The sequence below is a fragment of the Oryzias latipes genome, chromosome 1, assembly GCF_002234675.1.
Source record: "Oryzias latipes chromosome 1, ASM223467v1".
NCBI lineage: Eukaryota > Metazoa > Chordata > Actinopteri > Beloniformes > Adrianichthyidae > Oryzias > Oryzias latipes.
In genome coordinates, this window is record NC_019859.2 from 35,175,179 (window position 1) to 35,194,780 (window position 19,602).

The 19,602-nt window shown below is 46.3% G+C and overlaps 1 protein-coding gene and 2 non-coding genes across 12 annotated transcripts in view; all 3 read right to left on the bottom strand.

Annotated features, from left to right (window-relative positions):
* The window catches only part of htt (huntingtin), a 45,067-nt gene that overhangs the window by 16,190 nt on the left and 9,275 nt on the right, over positions 1–19,602 (bottom strand). For 6 of the 10 annotated variants that reach the window (XM_023964379.1, XM_023964347.1, XM_023964324.1 and 3 more), the window contains 35 exons: positions 18,205–18,381; positions 17,528–17,654; positions 17,325–17,446; positions 16,134–16,245; positions 15,785–15,922; positions 14,062–14,220; positions 13,890–13,987; positions 13,676–13,815; positions 13,470–13,533; positions 11,650–11,750; positions 11,407–11,553; positions 11,181–11,301; positions 10,954–11,099; positions 10,695–10,870; positions 10,389–10,606; positions 9,051–9,177; positions 8,844–8,968; positions 8,650–8,757; positions 8,471–8,548; positions 7,235–7,458; positions 7,047–7,125; positions 6,803–6,964; positions 6,672–6,727; positions 6,439–6,587; positions 6,218–6,354; positions 5,134–5,250; positions 4,930–5,052; positions 4,601–4,860; positions 4,377–4,519; positions 3,437–3,665; positions 1,531–1,672; positions 1,246–1,425; positions 980–1,156; positions 785–861; positions 37–172 (listed from right to left, as the gene is read on the bottom strand). In XM_023964379.1, coding sequence (XP_023820147.1) covers positions 37–172; positions 785–861; positions 980–1,156; positions 1,246–1,425; positions 1,531–1,672; positions 3,437–3,665; positions 4,377–4,519; positions 4,601–4,860; positions 4,930–5,052; positions 5,134–5,250; positions 6,218–6,354; positions 6,439–6,587; positions 6,672–6,727; positions 6,803–6,964; positions 7,047–7,125; positions 7,235–7,458; positions 8,471–8,548; positions 8,650–8,757; positions 8,844–8,968; positions 9,051–9,177; positions 10,389–10,606; positions 10,695–10,870; positions 10,954–11,099; positions 11,181–11,301; positions 11,407–11,553; positions 11,650–11,750; positions 13,470–13,533; positions 13,676–13,815; positions 13,890–13,987; positions 14,062–14,220; positions 15,785–15,922; positions 16,134–16,245; positions 17,325–17,446; positions 17,528–17,654; positions 18,205–18,381 — 4,875 coding nt within the window. The remainder of the gene's footprint in view (positions 1–36; positions 173–784; positions 862–979; positions 1,157–1,245; positions 1,426–1,530; positions 1,673–3,436; positions 3,666–4,376; positions 4,520–4,600; positions 4,861–4,929; positions 5,053–5,133; positions 5,251–6,217; positions 6,355–6,438; positions 6,588–6,671; positions 6,728–6,802; positions 6,965–7,046; positions 7,126–7,234; positions 7,459–8,470; positions 8,549–8,649; positions 8,758–8,843; positions 8,969–9,050; positions 9,178–10,388; positions 10,607–10,694; positions 10,871–10,953; positions 11,100–11,180; positions 11,302–11,406; positions 11,554–11,649; positions 11,751–13,469; positions 13,534–13,675; positions 13,816–13,889; positions 13,988–14,061; positions 14,221–15,784; positions 15,923–16,133; positions 16,246–17,324; positions 17,447–17,527; positions 17,655–18,204; positions 18,382–19,602) is intronic. The other 4 variants (XM_023964493.1, XM_023964541.1, XM_023964559.1 and 1 more) reach the window with 1 other exon arrangement.
* On the bottom strand, positions 8,289–8,419 carry LOC111948376. The gene has a single exon (XR_002874359.1).
* Positions 9,248–9,375, bottom strand: LOC111948370. Its single transcript, XR_002874352.1, has one exon.

A 19,602-nucleotide genomic window follows, 5' to 3' on the forward strand; every position in this document is an offset into this window, starting at 1 on the left:
ACAAAAAAAAAAAAAAAAAAAAAAAAATCAACCCACCTTATCAGCGACAACCTGCTCAGGGGAAGGGGGTGGATTTCCATCCAATGGGTGTGATGTCACTGGAGGGGTGGGGCTCCTGCTGTTGGCAACGGTTGCTCTGAACCTGTCCAGCAGGGAGTAGAACCTCTGATGCCTGTAGAGGACCACAGAGAGGGTAACAGAAAGAAAATCTGTATTTGAAATGCGTAAATATTTACTGATAGGCTGTCTAACACACACACACACTTATGTCTGTATGAAAAACAATGACAAACTAATTTCCAATATGGCTGCACAGATGGAGTCCTAAATTAGTGCAAGAGTCTGTCGACACGGGACAGACACGGGAACAAACACGGGACAGACACGGGAACAAACACGGAAGAGATACGGGGCAGACACGGGGCAGACAAGGGACAGACACGGGACAGACACGGGACGAACACGGGACGAACACGGGACAGACACGGGACAGACACGGGACGAACACGGGACAGACACGGGACAGACACGGGACAAACACAACACAGACACTGGACAAACACGGGACAAACCCGGCACAGAAACTGGACAAACACGGGACAAACACGGGACGGACACTGGGCCAACACGGGACAAACACGGCACAGACACGGGTCAGATTGTAGAAAGAATAGTGGGGACCCGACCCCCAAATGCACCCAGAAACTCTTTTTACTTCTTAAGCGCCACAGAAACCTAAGATTGCAGTTCAAATGTAAAAATGGAGACAAAAGAGAAGGAAAACCTTTGAGCCAGTCCACTGGTCTGGAGGTATTCCTGGATCCTGTCCAGTTCCTCCACAGGTAGCTGGGCTATACTGTTCTATCGGGTGGAAAAGAAAAAGCAGGTTGAAAGACAAACACGTCATAAATGCATTTGTTCCTCAGACTGAACGTTTTCCCCGAAGCTTCAGTAAAGAAAAAAATGATACGTTTTCTACCTGGAGAGTCTCAGCCAGCAGCATCTCCACTCTGCGACACGCCAGTGTGTCCACCATGCGAGCCAGAACCCTGAAAGGTGTATCCAGCAGTTTGTCCACGTACAGCATCAGCAGAGATCCAGACTGACTGAGGTGGATCCCCTCCAAACACTGCAGAGTCTTCTTCAACGTGGTGGGCTGCAGAAGGAGAGCAACCGCAAGAAGAAAAGTCATCTGGGACGGAAAATAAGAGATTGATGTAAACCTAAAGGTTAGGATCATCTTACAGCAGTGAGGTTGTCACAGCGGGACTGGATGGCCTGGATGAAGAGGCCGCTGGCGGCTGAGTTGCGGTGGACAGCGCTGATGAAATCCTGAACTGGAGGCTCATGGGAGAGGGCGATGAGGTCACGCACGTGATTGACAATCAGCCAAGTCAGATGCTCCGAGTCATGAAGGTTCTGGCACTGAGCGTAGAAGCATAACATCAAGAGAATTTTCCTTGTTTCCAACATTCGAACATCACCGTCACACGTTATTCAGACGCTCTGTGTGCAGTCAGGCCTCCTCACCACGTAGTCACAGAAGAGGATTAAGGCTCCACTGCGTACGATCTCTCTGTTCACCACGGCTAACCGCGACTCGCAGCTTTCCTCTTCGCCCTCTCCAGAGGAGTGGGAGCTCAGTAGCTTGGTGGAGGAGAGGCTGTGGCGTCTGAGGAGGAGAAGAAGAAAAGCCTTTGATGTTTGGAGACGACATTTCAAAAAACCCTCCCCTTTAATGCTTCTGCTGTATATTTGGGAGCAGTAATCCAACACATGCGGTCTGCAGAAGACCAATATTTAATGAGAATATTGCTGGTGGGAGGGAATTGGTTATAACCAGATGTTACAACATTAGATGATTGGTATAAGACTACACATGACATTTATGTTATGGAAAGTCTGACATTTGCAATAAAGGGGCATACAGCTAAAGGCTAGAAATGGTGGGCAAAATGGGTCAAATATATTGGACCTCTTAGACCAGATCCTACTTTAATTTCAGTAAAATACTTCTTTACTACAGGATAACAGATAAGAATGCAAGTTTGATTTTGTCTTGGAGGATGAGTAAGATTGACAGCCGTTCTGTCCTTTGTTCCTAAAAAAAAAAAGGGGGGGAAGAGTACAAAATGATGAACACGCATTCTGGATTACTGACTGAACATATTCATGATGTAAAATTATGTGTAACCTAGAAACAATGTGATAGTGGTGTGAATGTTGATACTCCTGTCAAAAAATAGAATATAAATAAATAAAATAAAATTGGGAACTCTGGAAAGAACTCCTATATGGGGAACAGCTCCCAGAACTAAAAAAAAGAAAACCTCTTAATTCTCTTTGCGGCAGAAGATCGGTCTTCTAATCTTTCCGCACAACTGAATGAAACAGGAAAAAACTGAGGAGCTCACATATCAGAGCAAAGACGTGTTTAAACACCTCATAATGATGTTTTACCCATCTTTTCTCTCCCGGACTGCAAGGAAGGACCAGATTGTTTTCACGATTCTTCTTTCTTTGCCTTTGAGCAAAACATGTGACCCCTGCCACATCCTCAAAAACTCACCAACATTTGTACACATCTCATATTTAATATATTTTCATTTGATCTTTATTTATCCAGGCAAAACAGACAACAACAAAAAAAAACTTATTTTGAACTTTGGCCTGGCAAAAGGCAAGGCCTTTTGAGAAAGAGAAATGAAAGGAGACGCACAGAAAAGCATAAAAATCAGGATGAGTGTCAGGACTCCTTCGAGTGTCAGGATTCCTTCTAAAACTGTCCACTCTAAGCGATTTTCGTGAATTATTCCAGTCTCTGGGTGGTGCAGACTGTAAGAAACCAATGAGGAGACTGTTTTGCAGAGCGGGTGTTGCACATGGGGGAGGAAGTGTGCAAAAGCTGGCTTGAAGAAGGAGGTGAAAGACCAATGAGAGCTTTGTGTTAGTGAAGAGTTGAGGGTCTGGGTACATGGGTGGGTTTTGAAGGGAGCATGAATGGAATGGCAGAATGATGTTCAGCAAACGCTTTGTGGCTGATCTGTAAATGAAATCGCTATAACCAAACAAGGGACCGAGGTGTGAGAGGAATTTTGACTTAACCTTTGACTGCAAATGGTGGATGTGGGGTGACAAAGATAATGCGTTGTCTAGCCAGATTCCAAGATATTTATATTCTGTGACTATTCTGAAACTATTTTTATAGCATAGAAAGCTATGTTGTTCATGTAGATTGAGAAAAGGGTGGGTCCAATGATAGAGCCCTGAGGAACGCCTGTGGTGACACAAAGAGGTTGAGAAAGAAATTGCTCTGATTTAAGGCATTGCAATCTTTCTATGAGATAGTATGCGGTGAAATAGGCATAATCACACCTAAATGTCACTGGATTTTGCTTTGAAGGCTTTTTGGGCTCTGGCATGTGTCGGTTCAAACCTCTGTGTTTGATGAACCTCCGCCCACCAGCTGTAGTTGGTGTAGTTGATAATGAGGAGGACCTGGCACCACAGCAGAACCAGCGGAGGATGGGTGGTTATGAGGCACTGGACCTTGCTGTTCAGCCCCTCTAAGGGGTAGAAGAGGTTTGCTTCGGAACCGGTCAGACCTCCTCCGCTCTCGGCCTTCAGGAGACGGCTGGCTGCTGCCGTGATCCTGCGAAACATGCCTGGAGAGAGAGGAAGATGTCCTGTCAGATGTAAAGTACAAAGTGGCTGTTTCACTGGAGTGGAGTGCTTATGGAGTTTCATGACAGCAGATTTTGGTTTTCACGACAGAAAACATAAACTGAACTACAAGAGCTTCTTGAAAAGTTTTTAAGTGTTCGCCAGGCGTCGAGGAGGATCTGAGTTTGCCTGCAGCTGCAGATTTAATAGTTTTGACCTTAAACACTAAGCGGGGATCCGTTTCCTTTGGCTTTTTGATAATCGTTTAGGATTTGAGGGAAAAGCCACTTTTGAGGACCAGGAAGTGTGTTGGTGTCTCCAATGAAGATGAAGTTGTTGGGATTTTTTTCCCCTTGTTACAAAAATTTTGCATTTGAAGGTCAAATGAACAGTGCAACACAAATCACAGCAATCTGTCCAAACAAGTAGTTAGCAGTAACTTTAGAGGGGCGTAAAAGAAGGCCAAAGTACAACTGCAAGGACGACCAAATGCAACAAGCGGATTGAAAGTCAAAGTAGTTTTATGAGGGTAATGTTAAATCCTGGCTGTCCTTAAAGATCCACTCTGATGAAAATTTATTGTGGCTACAGGAATTTTTCATCTGCAATGCAAAGCTGGTTTCTGCATCATAAAACGGTTCATGAGGGATTCAGACGTAGCGGTGCTGAAGGTGTGTAATGCACGCTCCACCACGGGGGCTGATCATGCTCACCACTCTTGAAGACATGTATGAGACACATGAGCAGCGTGCCCAGCTGCTGGCAGTAGAAGGTGTGCTGCTGCTCCGTGATTTCCACCTTCACCCGCCTGCTGGAAATGTCGTCGAGTAAAACGCCGACCAGCTGAAGGAGGAACCTAGAACCAGGCAGAAAACACGTCAACAGAGGGAAAAACAGAAAAATAAGACATGTCGGTGCTTCAGCTCGGAAACTTTACCGAGCAAACGTCTCCTCCGGTGGAGCTTTCTGTGCGTCTCCATTAGCTTCTTGGTTGGAAAGCGTTTCAGCAGCAGGAAGCTCGCACTGGGCGGCGCCCTGCTGTTGCAGGCGGCGGATGGTGCGGCAGGACAGGAAGTGAGGGGAGAGGGACAGTTCGTGGACGCGGGACAGAACAATGTCCTCGGTGGACTGAGAGATCAGCACCCTGAGCACAGCCAGGATGCCAGACACCCACAGCTGGACTGTGGCGACCGAGGCCTGAAGAAGGGCATTTCAGTTTCAGCGGTTACACGATCTTTGCTGCAAACGTCTGCGCAGATGTCTCACCATGCTGGCTGGGATGGTGAACATGCTCTTGAGCAGCATGTCCACAGGTCTGAGGGAGGAGGGGGCCACGCTCTCAAACAGTGTGTTCAACACTCCCAACGCTTCGGGGGAGTCCAAATGCATCTGGGAGGAAACAAAAGCAAGAGGCACAGTCCAGCTGTGTGTGAACCACAGGTCTGAGGCAGGTGCTGCGTCTGTACCAACCTGCTGTTTGGCAATCATGGGCAGTATGACGTCAGCGATCTGCCGGGACAGCCTCTTCCACTTATCCTCATTTTCTTTGTGACACTGCTGCAGCACCAGGATGAACATCTCCAACACCTGCAGCAAACACGCAAGAACACTCATGGGAATTTCTGCAGACTGTAGCTGCGGTTAAACTGACTCAAGTCATTGGAATGAATGCCTGATCAGAATAAAAATGCGTCATGTAAACACGTCGTTTGGAATACTCTGCCCCGATCAGACTCATTCGGATCAAAAGTTTCTTTCAATGGAGATAGGCGGGTTATGCCGATTGTTGATCTAACTGTGGTGCATGTAAACCGTTTACTCTGATCGAGGGTCATCACTGCGCTGGCTTTTAAGTCATGAGCAGACGGCGTGCACTTTGGAGGAGGCTTGGGAGCGCGAACCGGACCGGCCGAGATGCCGGACTCAGGAGAACCGTGACTCTGAGCAGAGGAGAGGCTTCGGGACAGTGCGATCGTAGATTTGTGTTAGCAATCGTGTCCAGAAAAAATAAAGGCTGACGTTATTCGCACGCATTTACCTGTGACCAAGTTGCACATTGCTGCATTGCCCACATGTGTGTGAAGTGCGTCCAAGGCTAAATGTAGTTATTTGCAACACGTACTAACCTAACCTTAACCCTAAAACTAACCCTTCATCTGGGTCCGGGCGGCCAGGAAAAGCGCTCAGCCCTGGCTGCACGTGTTTAGAAAATTACCAGCAAATAGTCGCTTTTGAAAAATAAATAAGGAATAAATAATTAAAATAGAACTTAGCCATTTTTTCTTCTACGGCCGTTTCCGGTATTTTAAATAATTCTCCGTGTGTCCAAATGATTTATTCCGGTCGAACGCGCGACGGATGTAAACGTTGTTTTTAATCGGATAAAGCCTTTCAGGGCCCATGTACACAGTTCAATTCTAATCCCATCTTTGTTCAGATTGCCAACATTTTGCACAACCCCTGGTTGCAACTGAGGTCTGCAGAAGAGCATCTCTGAAAGAACAACACGTCCAACCTGGAGGCAGATGGACTGTGTGTGATTTTGGATCCGTACCTGATGGTGCTGTATGAGTCGCAGCAGCATGGAGACCACCACTTCCTTCTGTGTTTCCAGCTCTTTGCCTGCGTCTGCTTTGTTGGAACCCCGCAGGATGAACAGGTCGTGAACTATGGGCTGCAAGGCCGGGATGGCTGTGCAGAAAGGAGAAGAGAAAGACTTCAGCCACATTTCGGTGAGAATCACAGACAGGAACAGCAGCAAAATGCTTCCCTCACCATGTGTGACGGCCTTCCTGCCACTTGCCATGATGCCGTCGCACAGCTGGATGATCTTAGGGATGCCAATGATCTGCTTGGAGTGGTATCGCTCATAGGACAGCAGCACCAGGAAGAAAAAAATGTTGGGAATGATGGCCTCAGAATCTCTGTGCGGGAAGTTCAACACATGCTTTACTTGACAGGAAGCTTCATCCCCTGGCATGGAGCAACATTTGGACAAGCAAACCTACCTGAACTGTCCCACTTCAATGTACTCGAACTGCTTCAGAACAAAACCTATGAACACCTGAAACATCCGATGGATTATGTGAGAAGCAGCAGGAAAAGAAAGCGTCCGAAGTTGCAGCAAAGAGTGTTTTACCTGATCCGAGTCCAGCAAACAGTAGTTGACTCGTAGCTGCACCAGCTGGGCCAGCAGGTCCAGCACCTGTCTCTGCAGGACCACAGAGGTGCTGGTGGTGTACTGCTTCAGGGCTTTGATCACCAGCGGCTCAAACAGTCGAATGTGGTTGTGAATGGCATTCTGGGGGAAAGGGGAGGAGCAAATGTTCATCCTGAGCAGACGCTTAGGCGCTGAACGCCAGAGCTTGACGGCTTCAGCGTACCTTGTCTCCTCTGTGTCGCGTGGCATTTACAATGTGGGACCTCAGCTGATTGGACGCTTTCTGCATGACATCAAACCATCTAAAAGTGAGGAAGAGGAGGAGGAGCGAGGCTGGTTATGATCTACACACAAACATTTCTGCACATGTCCATATGGTTGGGTTGTTATGGAGATCCTGGGGAGGCTCACCCGGACGCATCCTGCTCCTGCTCAGCCTGCACCATGTTCCGGAGACTGGCGTCAGCCAGAGCCTGGGTGAAGTGCGTGTACGGAGCCATGAAGCAGTAGTGATAAAGGCCTGGTCGCAGGCTGGAGGAGCCGAGACGGAGAGCTTTGCCTTGAGAGCGGCTGGGTCCACTCAGAATGCCTTCATGTTGAGACGCCAGGTTGGTCCCAAACAGGGTCTTCAACAACTGAAGAAAGAGTTGGGATTTTTGTGAGCAGGATCAGATAACAAAACTGTATCTGCAATAAAAGAAGAGTTATGAAAACGCTGAAACATGAAGCCTTTGTCACATACACCTAAACAGGGGTTGACCGGTACTGAACTTTTTGGGTTGTCCGGGTCTGTAGAGGGTGTCTTTCCACGACCGTTCCACGTACGTCTAACGGACCTTTCACAAATGTAGCACGGATGTATGACTTTCACATCACGCATACGGCGCACACATCACGTTCTATTGACGCAGGAATCACTAATGAATTGCATTTAAACAGCGCAATAATCACACACGGTTAACGCATGATTGACGTATTGTGTGATGGGTATGTGAAGCAGCCTATCTTTCACCCCTCCAGCCATCTATAACAAGCGGGGGTCTCCCGCTCCCCCCCGTCCGGCTCGTCCTGGGCCTGTGGCGGGCGCTGACCATGGTGCTGACGATGGGGGATTTCGATGGCATTTCAGCTCAGAGTGAAGAATTTACGTCTTCTTTCCAGGTTTTATTCGTACTTCTTTTGTGGTATTAAGGTGGTTCATTCATGATACATCGGAGGAAATTTCACGTAAAGACCACAACTATTCTAACTTTCTGCATGTATGACCAATTTTCACCTGTGCGGTATGCGCAAACTGTATGTAGCGGCAGCGTGACACGGCCGTTCGACTTTTGCCTGACACCAGGTCCACAACAGAACATCATCAGATCATGAAATGCTAGGCTTGAACAGCACATGCTGACATTTGACCTTGTTTCAAATTCCAAGCAGCTGCTTGGAGGAATAAAAAGGACATAAGCGTGAGCATGTATGGGACCATCGCACAGGGAAACCGACGTCTCTACAGGCCCTGTCGGCAGGAACCAGCCTCACTCTGTGTGGAGCCACAGCGGCTGCAGCAGACCGCTCACTGCTGCAGCCGTAAAAGACCGCCACACATTTCAAGAACACAGCGTTCAAATTCAGGGGCTGGCACCAAATACGCACCTGCTGCACACAAACAGTAGCCATGGTGGGTTCCCTGGAGAAGCAGGACTTTAGGTAGCCCAGAATTTCCTCGACACACTGAGAGAACATTTAAAAAATGCTTATTGACCATCAGCATCGTTACCAAGACAAACTCAGGTAATGTCAAGAAAACAACCAGCAAATTAAACAGCTTTCACCTTCCCGATGTCATGCAGAGTCGCAAGCTCCAGCAGCTGAGACAGAACATCTAAGGTGGCGCGAAGAAAACTGCCAAACTTCTCATGGTTGTGGAGATCCAACGTCACCTAACAGACAGCAAGAATTCATCCCACCAATGAGTTTCTCATCAGGCAAGAGAAACCTGTGCTGCATGCTGATGGGGGGTTCTGACTTTGTAGTTGGCGTGCGTGGCCTTTAGGACATCGTAGAGCTTGAGATAAGGGGGCAGGTGGTAGAAACTTCCAAGAGTGGTGGATTTGTTGACCACTGTTGACCCCGTGCCTTCTGGGGGTCTGCCTGCATTAAGACAATAAAGACATGATGTTGAACACGTGTGAATACGACCATGGAAGGGCGTGCTGGGGGCCAGGGGGTGTACCTGTGTTGACCTCAGTGCTTTTTTTGGGACTCAAGGGACCAGCGTTGGGTTCAGTAGCCTCCTTTTCCTTCCCTTTCCTACGGATGGGACTGAGAGAAGGAGTGTTGCTCAGGGATGGAAGAGCCGCCTGAACGTTGAATGAAAGATGTACAAAAATAATCTGTTAGGGGGACATTTGAATACGTGAGGAATTCATGAATGTGTGGGTCCATCGCACAGGGAAACCGACGTCTCTACAGGCCCTGTCGGCAGGAGCCAGCCTCACTCTGTGTGGAGCCACAGCGGCTGCAGCAGACCGCTCACTGCTGCAGCCGTAAAACACCGCCACACTTAAAGCAGGAGCCACGCCGGGTTCTCTGGAGGTTATTTACCATCACTTTCATTACACACCCGCACTTTAAAATACAATACAGTACAGTACAGTACAATACAGCGTTGATGCCAGAGGTCAGAGGAGAAAACGGTCAGACGGGTTCCAGCTGATAGAAAGACAACAGGAACTCAAAGAACCGCTGGTTCCAACCGAGGTCTGCAGAAGAGCATCTCTGAAAGAACAACACGTCCAACCTGGAGACAGATGGACAACAGCAGCAGAAGACCACACCGGGTACCACTGCTGTCAGCTAAGAACAGAAACCTGAGGCTACAATTCACTCAGACTCACCAAAACTGGACCACAGAAGATGGACAAACGTTGTCCAGTCTCATTTGGATGGTAGGGTCACTGGTGGTGATGATGTCATGGTGTGGGAGATATTTTCTTGGCACACTTTGGGCCAATTGAGAATGGTTCCAACGCCACAGCACTACCTGAGTATTATTGCTGACCATGTCCATCCCTTTCGGACCACAGTGAACAGTGATTGGTTCGAGTCGGTCTGTGGCAACCACTCTGGCCAATCAGCTTATTGGAAGGCCACACCCCTACCACTTGAAAGCAGGCTACAAGAAATCTGTTGCTTGAATTTTTTGAACGATGGACATGGGGGCCAGTAGGCTCCACCTACTTTCACTGAGGAATCTAATCGCTCAATTTCTAGCTAAACCTTAACTTCAGAAAAAATATCATAACATAAATGAGGATAATCGAGAAGAAGTTAAAAAAAAAGGGTATCAGATCAAGAATGATTATTCTGACCAATAGAATGAATAATAACTGTTGATTTCTCCATAGATGCCCTTTTGGAGCCAGCATGCATTTTCTGATTAGAATGCAAACAAGTGAACAAGTTTTCTTTGGTATCCCCACAGTCTTGCCACTCCACTGTCCTAGTTCTGAATAGATGCCAAAGTTCTGGTTCGTCCTGAGAAGACATCTGCTGTGACTGCCGGACTTGCCTTAACTGCCGGTCCTGGAGGTGTATCGTCCAGCACATGGGCACAGATGTTGAGGACCTTCAGCAGATGTGAGAACAGCTGCTCCACCATGTTGACCAGGGTGCGTTCCGACAGCGCCGCCCAGGGCTCCTCCATTTTATTTGGGCCAGCAGCGGCGCTTCCACCGCTGCCCTCCTCTTCTCCAGCCCAGGGGTTGCGCAGACATTTAGGAGCCACGGCTGCAAACAGAACGCAGAGACCGGCAAGTCAGCAGTTGCCTCCGCCCCCCCTTCCAACTCACAATAGCATCTTGGTAGGACTACTCGCCGGCTATCAGGTTCCCCGAGAGTAAAAGTGTGTCTTGATGTGCAGAAAGATCCAGTGGAAACCAGGCTGAAGACAATAAGGAGAGCACCATGTTGGCCATCCCCACAGTCAGGGTCCTCCGCTCCACGTCTGGGGAAGTCGCTGCAGCGGACGGAGTGTTGCTGGACTGTGAAAAACTGCACGCCAAAGCCCAGCATTTAAAAATAAGGAAAACGAAAAACAAGACTTGAATAAGTTTTTAAAAAAAAGAATCTCCAACCTGAGGGCCCTTCCTCTGCTGCGGCTGAGCCCAGGATGGGAAGAAAAGGTGCTGCTGGAGCTAACGAAGCCACAGTGCCAGCCTGCGCTCCACGTGGAGACCGGAAAGTTTGACGCCAGGAGGCTCAGAGCCTCACAGCAGCCAAACTGTAAAAACACGTCACGTCAGGAAGATATTCGGGTCCCATGAAGGAGAGAAAAAGGCCAAGTGTTGCTCTGAAAACGTACAGTTAGAGCTCTGGATGTAGAGGACGAGAAGGCGTGAGAGACGGCGGTGACAACTCTTGACAGGTTGTTCTCCAGCGTGACATCAGACACGGCGTTGGACAGGTTGTAACCTCGGTAGGTCCTGGGAGGGAGACAAGGTGCATACGTCCTAACCACCCGTTTGCTGAGAAGGTCTGTGGTCGTACCTGAGATGCAACACCACGCAACAGCACTACCATGTCCCTACCTGGTGATTGGGCTAACGGTGAACTGGGAAGGAGGCTGGGTCTCGTGCATGAGTAGCTGAAGGTAGACTGAACTCTGGTCCCTGGCGATTGCCACCACAGGGTCGACCTGGCCTTGGTCACAGTCAAAGAACAACCGTGGAACCACTCTTGAAGAGAGGAGACGAAACAAGGGACCGTTAAAGCCATCAATACAGTGGGAAAACAAAAACGGAGCTGGTTGAAGAGATGTGTGGTGCAGTCACCTGCTAACGACAGACGCAGCCACGTGCCGCACTCTCGGATCATCGTCTCCCAACAGACATATGACCACGTCGTTCAGGACTCTGTCTTGGAGCTGCAGTCTCTGAACAAAGCAGATCCAGAGTCAGCAGATCAATGTCGGACAAAAAACACTGGTTTGATTTCATTTAAAAAAACATCTTTGGTTCTTGTTTTCTGTTCATTCAGGCGCTTAAGCCGAAGTCTTTGGGTTTTTTCACTTGAAGTCAAGCTCCCAACATCGTCCTTCTCACAGAGAGCATGACCCATGTCCTTCCATGTGTTGGCTATACGATGAAAACATGCTTAAACCAAATCTAAACAGATTTTTTTCTGTTTCTCAAAATGTAAATTTGACATTTTCCTTTAAATCCGGTAAAGCTTAAAAACTCTTTCTGATAAAAAACTAACAAACATGTTTGGGGTTTTTAACATGTTCCTGTAGCATTTTCTGACAACAGAGGACATTTATTAAGGAAATTACCCTTAAAATAGCATTTTTGAGTATTTCTTCATTAAAGAAAATGACAGTTTTTTTCAAAAATTTCGGTTAAAAAGAGCATGATCATAATTAAAGGATCACACTTTTAAATTAGCTCCATAGATGATTAGGATGAGACTTTGCTTTGCATTAACTTAACACAAGTGGAGAGAAATGCTTCATTTTCATAAAGTTTTACATATTAAAAAAGATGATTTTAGCATTTTTAAGAAGCACAGTTGTTTATTCCTGTATTTCTCCTTTATTACAGCTGGAAAGATATTTTCAAATCAAAGTGGGAACATTTTTGAAGTAAACAGAAAAGTTGTTAAAAAGCTCCACTTTTGCTGTTCTTGCATTTCTCAGGCACACATCAAAGCTTACTGCTCTACTACAAGTGTCAAAACGCAACACATATAAATAAAAATCATCAAATAGAGCCAAAAAATAAAAAACTGATTTTAAATTCGGTTTCCGATTCTAATTGATTTTTCTTCCTCCCTGCTTTTACTTTCTTTTACAAAAATTACAAATAATGGAATTAATGTAACAAACTTTTATTTGAAATTATCTTTTGGAAATTGCTTTTAACACAAAGTTCAACTAAACATAAGCTGCAGATGTTTGGTGATCTACCGCTATCTTGAGCGTCTCATAAAGAGAAATACTAGAACGCATTTTGGGAGAAACTGCCCTAAAGTGGATTTTGTTGTTTGATGCTCCAAGTTTTAAGTCACGACCCCAACAACCAAAAACGAATTTTTGAATTACAGCCAAAGAAAATCTACAAACCAAATGATTAATATTAAGTTAAAATAATAAAACATCTGAAAAAAAACAAAAACAACCGTTTTCTTTCTTCTTCTATGGAACTCCTGTATTGATTTTGAATCAATCTTTGCTTCTGCTTTTGCCATTTTCTCACCGTCTATGAAATATTTGGTTTTCAATCACAAATTAGTTACTATAGCCTTTAGCATGGTAGCGTTTAGCATGCTAGCATTTAGCATGGTATCATGATAGCATGCTAGCATTTAGCATGGTATCATGATAGCATTGTAGCATTTATCATAGTAGCATTTAGCATCATCGCAAGATGGATTCGTAGCATTTACCATGATAGCATCATAGAATGATAGCATCGTAGCATTTAACAATGCAGCATTTAGCATTGCAGCACTAGCATCATAGCATTGTAGCATTTAGCATGATAACATTTATCATGATAACTCGAGTTAATCGATTAAATCAATAAATCACCCATGAAATCAATTCTGCCAGTTCTTGGGGAAAAGAAGGAAGGGAAACTAGCGTGGGACTTACCCCCGTGTAGTGATGGGTTCCTTTGTGTAGAGCGTCGCTTTTTCTCTCCAAGAAACTTATCAATCTAAAACAGGAAACAGCAGAGAGTTTGACAGATGACTTGTTTCAAATGTTTACGGAGGAAATTAAAGAAAGCGGCATTAAGTAAAACACAGAGATCTCAAACAAACAAACAAACAAAAAAGGGGAAAGAAAGAAAAAGACACCTGAAGTCCAATTCTGCTAAAGTCTCCAGGAGTTCTGTGCGAACGAGCCAATAGGAAGAATCCCTCAAAGACAAGAGGTCTATGACGAGCTGCAGGCCGAGCTCACTCAGGGTGCTGCTGCACAGAGTCATGATGCAGTGCTGCAACACAGTCCAGCGTCAGACAGACCAGAACACGGACAGAACCCCGGGAACCCCACACAGATCGGTCTTACCCTCACTGCTGCGCAAGCCATCTTACAGGTGACCGAAGATTCGTCCTTTAGAGTTTTCTGGATTAGAGGCACCAAGTCCGCCAGGGACAGAGGGTTACCTGGAGAGCGGAGGGCACCGTGAGCCCCAGATTCAAACCTTCGACCCAGCATCATCGCTAGCAGACTCACAAACCTGTTGCCCTTTGCACACTGGCCAGCCAAGTGCTTATGTTGTAGCGGGTTTTGGTAAGGGCGGCCTGCAAAATGGCTCCGCAGAGGATGGCCGTGCCCCCCCTGATCTGAGGGTCCCCATGGGCAATGAAGTCCAGAACGTCACTGATGTACTGTTGGTCTGCAAGGGAACAGACCCAAAGAGTCGGGGCTCGTCAACCGAGAAACACTTCAACCTCTGAATTTGCCAATAAAAAAAATATATTTTACTGCTTAGCAGCATCCTCTGTGAACAAACTTCTCTGAAAGAACTCGGTTTTTGGCTTTTTAGGGACGTTCTGCAAACTCGTACCAAATATTAGTCTCTGTCACAACTGTCCTTACGGGTGGATTCGCGCAGTCTGCAGTGAAAAATGGGCAAACCTGTCCGGGTACAAATTACGGTCGTAAAGCGCTCAGAGCGACCATTTGTTCGCGGTCAGTAAGGAGTCAGTACTCACATTTTACTAACGACAAGCAGGGGTGGCTAACCCTGGTCCCCAAGAGCCTCAACCCTGCCTGTTTTCCAGCTCTCCTTAACCAGCTTGCTGTTGATTAGCTAACTTAAGTGATTTCACATCGTGATAGACTGAAGACACCTGATTTTGGTTATTAGCATCAAGCAGTCCAGGGAGACCTGGAAAACAGACAAGGGTTGAGGCTCTTGAGGACCAGGGATAGCCACCCCTGGACTAGAGTGAAGCGCAAGGACGCCGTACGACAGCCATCACCCGTACTTCATAAGTGCGTGTGACTTCCATTATCCTTATGAATACCCACACACCTACTACACAAGCAGCAATGGTACGTTTCATTTTTATAACGTCCCTTGAGGTGGCTACCACCTCGAGGGACCTTATAAAAATTGCTGCATTTACGAGGAACAAGGGTACATTCCGCAGGAACCTTAAGGGAACTGCAGACACACCTGCGTTCCCCCCAAGGGGCAGCCACTCCTCTCTACGGATCCAGACAACCCGAAAACCTGCAGGGGTATGTATGTGACTTAAGCATTTTTCCATTGGCTATATATGAGATCTAGACAGAGTAACACCCCCCCCTTTATCAGGACATAGAGCGGCGAGGTCCTTACACGTGGGAGGGGCTACGAATGAATTGTTTGGATCCAACAATTCCACATGACACGCTCAACTTCTGATGATCTGTGTTACGCTGTGGGACCTTTGGTGGCGCCCACTGTGCAGCGCTCAAGACCGCCATTTCCTACCAAGAAGGCCATCGCCATCCGGTTGTTGGTCACATGACTCGTTTAAGTAACGAAAAAAGTGTTTCCATTGCAGTTTTGAAAAATATGTCAATTTCGATACGTCTCAAAAAGCAGCTCCTCCAAGAACAACATTTCTTTTCTGATAAATGCGACTTTTTTTCAAAATTGTTGTTTTCCATTAGGAACATTTATAAGCGCAAATCTAATGAGCACAATTTCATAGTCTGCTGTTGCAGACTGGCAGCTGTTGACAGTGACACGTCTCTAAAAAATCTAATGAATCAGAATGTCTGCAGTTTTTCATTTGGATACTAAGAAATTTAGTTGACTAAAAGTAACTAAAAGTAACTAAATGTAACTCTGCTCAGGGCACGTTAGCACCTCAACAATAAAACTCTGCTGCCTTTGTTTTGTCTATGAAGAACTTATTCAGCTTCTGAGTGTTTATCGACAGTCAGGAGAGTTTTCCCTCGCCCACCTTGCAGGGGAACGCCGTCCAGCGGCTCCAGGTAGAGGGAGTTGAAGAACGCTTCAGGATGCAGAGCGGCTGCAGCTCCGACGCAGCTCAACGCCAAGGCCTTCACACTGACGCGCACCTCTTTGTCAGGAATCAAATCTGAAGAAACAGCAAAGGGTCAAATTACAGGGGAGTAAGAGGGCCGTTAAAGTCAGATAAATTCTCTTTCTTCCCTTTTATTTATTAGTTTTTAAACAGTTTGGCTTGAAAGCAATTTAACAAATACTTTCATTTGAGGTTGGAATAAAAGAATGACACAAAAAGCCTTTGAAGAGGACTACGAGGTTAAAGTTTTGACGTTCGTACTCACCGTGTTTCTCCCCTGCCAGCAGGAAGGAGGCAGCAAGCAGTCGAACACAGTGCACGAGTGGCTCCGCCCCCTGGTCTGTGTAGTGTCCAATTGGGCCCTTTATTCGTGACGGCTGGGAGGGGCGACATAATCCCATGAAGGAAGCACATTTTTGGGTTTTATAACAACAATCTTCCTCATTCCTGTGTCTAAAGAGGAAAACTATGTTTTTGGCGTTTTCAACACGCTTTTTTCTAATCTTAGAGGGCACAAATGAGGAATATTAAGATTAACATTGCATGTCTGAGTAGTTCTTTATTGGAATCGTTGTGAATCAAGAGGAGAGCAGTTGGAAAAAGCCTGTAGCAGTGACCTAGGTGCCAAAAGCTCCCTGCTCTGCTCCATTCTGATGCCTCCACTTGTAGTCAAATAGATCCATGAACGTCTTTGTTTTCCTGGACGGAGCTGGAATCTGGATCCAAACTGGACAGACGGATGGCTCCGATATTCATCACCATTTTTGTTGCGCACTAATGTTAGGCTGGGGGTGTGCGGGGCCATAGGTTAGCGTTTAAACAGGTTGATGATGAAAAATGGGGGCTGGGTTGCTCCATGCCTGCACAATACTTCGCAAATTTATCGTTATTGCCATATCAATCTGTGCAATCCGCATATCGCCAAAGACGGTGAAAATTGCGATAAATGGTAACCTTAAATGTGCTAAAACAACCTTAGGGCAGTTTTTAAAAAATCAAATAAGTTCCTTTATTTATTTGACCAATCAGAGGGACCCATTATGTTAGATGAGGATCAGTAGACGAGGGTCGTTTGGAGTGTCTGTTGAGTTAAGTCAACTCTTATCTAAATTAAACTGTTGCAGTGAAATGGAGATGATGTCTTTGGTTATTTAGCTGTTTTTTCATGTATCGCCAGTTATATCAACATCGGAATATTGATCACTAATAACGCAAATCGCAAGTTTTTCTCATATTGTGCGGTCCTAGCGCCAACAGTCCCACTCACAACTCATGCGCAAATGTCAAAAGAACTCCTGCCGCTCTGCAGAAACTATGTCCTAGAAAACAACACAAGTTTTGGGATTTTGGCTAAAATGGCATCATCATCATCATTAAAGACGACTGGGAACGCTTCGAAAATTGATCAAAAGATGATCGGAAATTTGAGTAAAAGCAGATGGAATTGTGGGTTTACCTTGACCCTAACGTCAGGTTCTGACTCGGCAGGCTCATCTTTGGGGAGGAAACGGTCCACGCTGCAGTCGGAGCCCTGTCGGTTGTGACCTCGGCCATCAAAGAGGTGAGGTTTGCTGAGAGCTGCACGCAGAAACAGAGTCTGAGCTTTATTTGGGCAAAAACACATCAGAGCTGAGAGCTTCTCCACGACCGAGAACACACCAAGAGCTGACGGCATGAACAGTTCTGAGGGTTCCTCCAGCGAGGATGACGCCGTTCCTTCCTCTTCTTCATCCTGCAGTGTTCCGATCTGCATCCCAGAGTACTGACTGTCACTGCCATCAAGGACCTGAAACAAAGAGTCTCCACTGAATCAAACTTCTCAAAGCGCAACCTTTAGACAAGTGCATGCAAAGCTGCACCTGAGGGTTGCTGGTTGAAGGGACAAAAGCAAATAAACCCACGCATTCAGGAATGAAGCTCGACTGAATCATGCAACAGAAAAACACAGCAAATCGACGGCACACGGGAGGAAGCACACGCTGGGGAACTCAAAGCCCCCAGAGGTAGTCCAAACAAACTGCTTCAACACGACCTTCAGATCACATCAGGTCCTTCTGAAAGATGAGATCTTCCCCGGCGAGAGGGACCAGTTTGTTAAAACAAATCAAACGACCGGACACAGACACTACAACAGAGAAGTCAATCAAGTGAGAAAAAAGGGATTTAATTTTCTCTCAGACGGACAGAGAGAGGGATTCGTATGACAAGAGGAGGAAGATCGAGAAAACAGGCTGGGAAGATCAGTGCACGGGTCAGGACAAGCAAGCCATAGTAGGAAGGAAGAAAGCCAGGCAGCCGAGCACCTCCCAATCTGTTCAAACGTCCCTCAGGCTGACCTTGTCACTAGTGCTAGAGGAGGACGTGGCATAGGAGGAAGAGGAGGTGAAAGAGAAAGAAGATGATGAAGAGGAAGCGGTGTAGACAGAGGAGTCGCTGTCTGTGGCATCGGGGCCCTCGGTGGAAGTTGGCGAGGGTGGGGGAGGCTCAGAGACCCGCGGCAATAGAGAGCGTGACTGCGACAGAGTGGGAACAAGGACAGAGAGGGGGGGGAGCAGGGGTGAGACCATACAGGTGGTGTTGTTAGTATTTAATGCAGGGGGAGGAAGCGAACCACGTTGAGCGGGTAACGCTGCACCCTGACCGACTTCATGTTCAAGTTCATATCAGGGAACGTTGGAGAGTTTTAAACGCATAAGCTGCATTCACACCAAACGCCATTTAGTGGCGTCCAGTTGGGGGTGACGTAGTCTCTCCAGGATGTCCTGGAGGATGTCCTGGCCCCGGGGAAGTCCTGGAGAGACTCCCCCCACTGGGACATGCCCGGAACACCTCCCCAGGGAGGCGTCCGGGAAGCATTCGGACTAGAGGCCCGAGGCGCCTTAACTGGCTCCTCAGGATGTGGAGGAGAAGCGGTTCAACTCCGAGCTCTCGGCGGGTGACCGAGCTTCTCCCCCCATCTCTAAGGGAGCGTCCAGCCCCCCTACGGAGGAAGGTCACGTCAGCCGCTTGTATCCGGTATGGCTGGGAATCACTGGTTACCTCACGATACGATACGATTTGCAATACATTGCTCACGATAACGATACTATCATGATGTGGCGATAATGTGATCATCGATATATATCGTCTCTAACAACTCACGATATATCAAACTTTAATAAAGAGGAACTTGAAAAACTGTTTCTTGGAAAATATTTCCCCATTTATTTTTTAGTTTTGTGTCGTATTTGGTGTAATGAATAACAGACTTTTGTGTAACATTGCTAAAATCAGTAATACTCTGACATCTGTATCTGTATAAAATCTATATCATCTATATCTGTAAGAAAAACATCTATATCTGTAAAATTCAGTTTAAACAAAAGTGAACATGAACAGCGGCCATTAATTAGTACAAAATTGCTGTAAACAGGATAAAAAATTAGTCAGGTAGCTGCCAGGCACATTGGTATTAACTTTTGAAAAACAAAGCCATAGTTATCGCATTATATTTCAAAAAGAGCTGTGAATCAGATATTAATTCTGTGAACAAATTATAGTGTCTTTGTTAAAAATAAATGCCACCATTTAGTGCAAATGTGGTGTAAAGAAAAACATAATTCTCCCAGAAAAATAAAATCAAGTAGCTAGAAACTTTCCTTTAAGTTATTTACGACATAAACTGCTTTCAAAATAAATGACCAGGGATAAAATACATGAACTTAAAGTGCATCTAAAAGTAAACATCTTTGTGA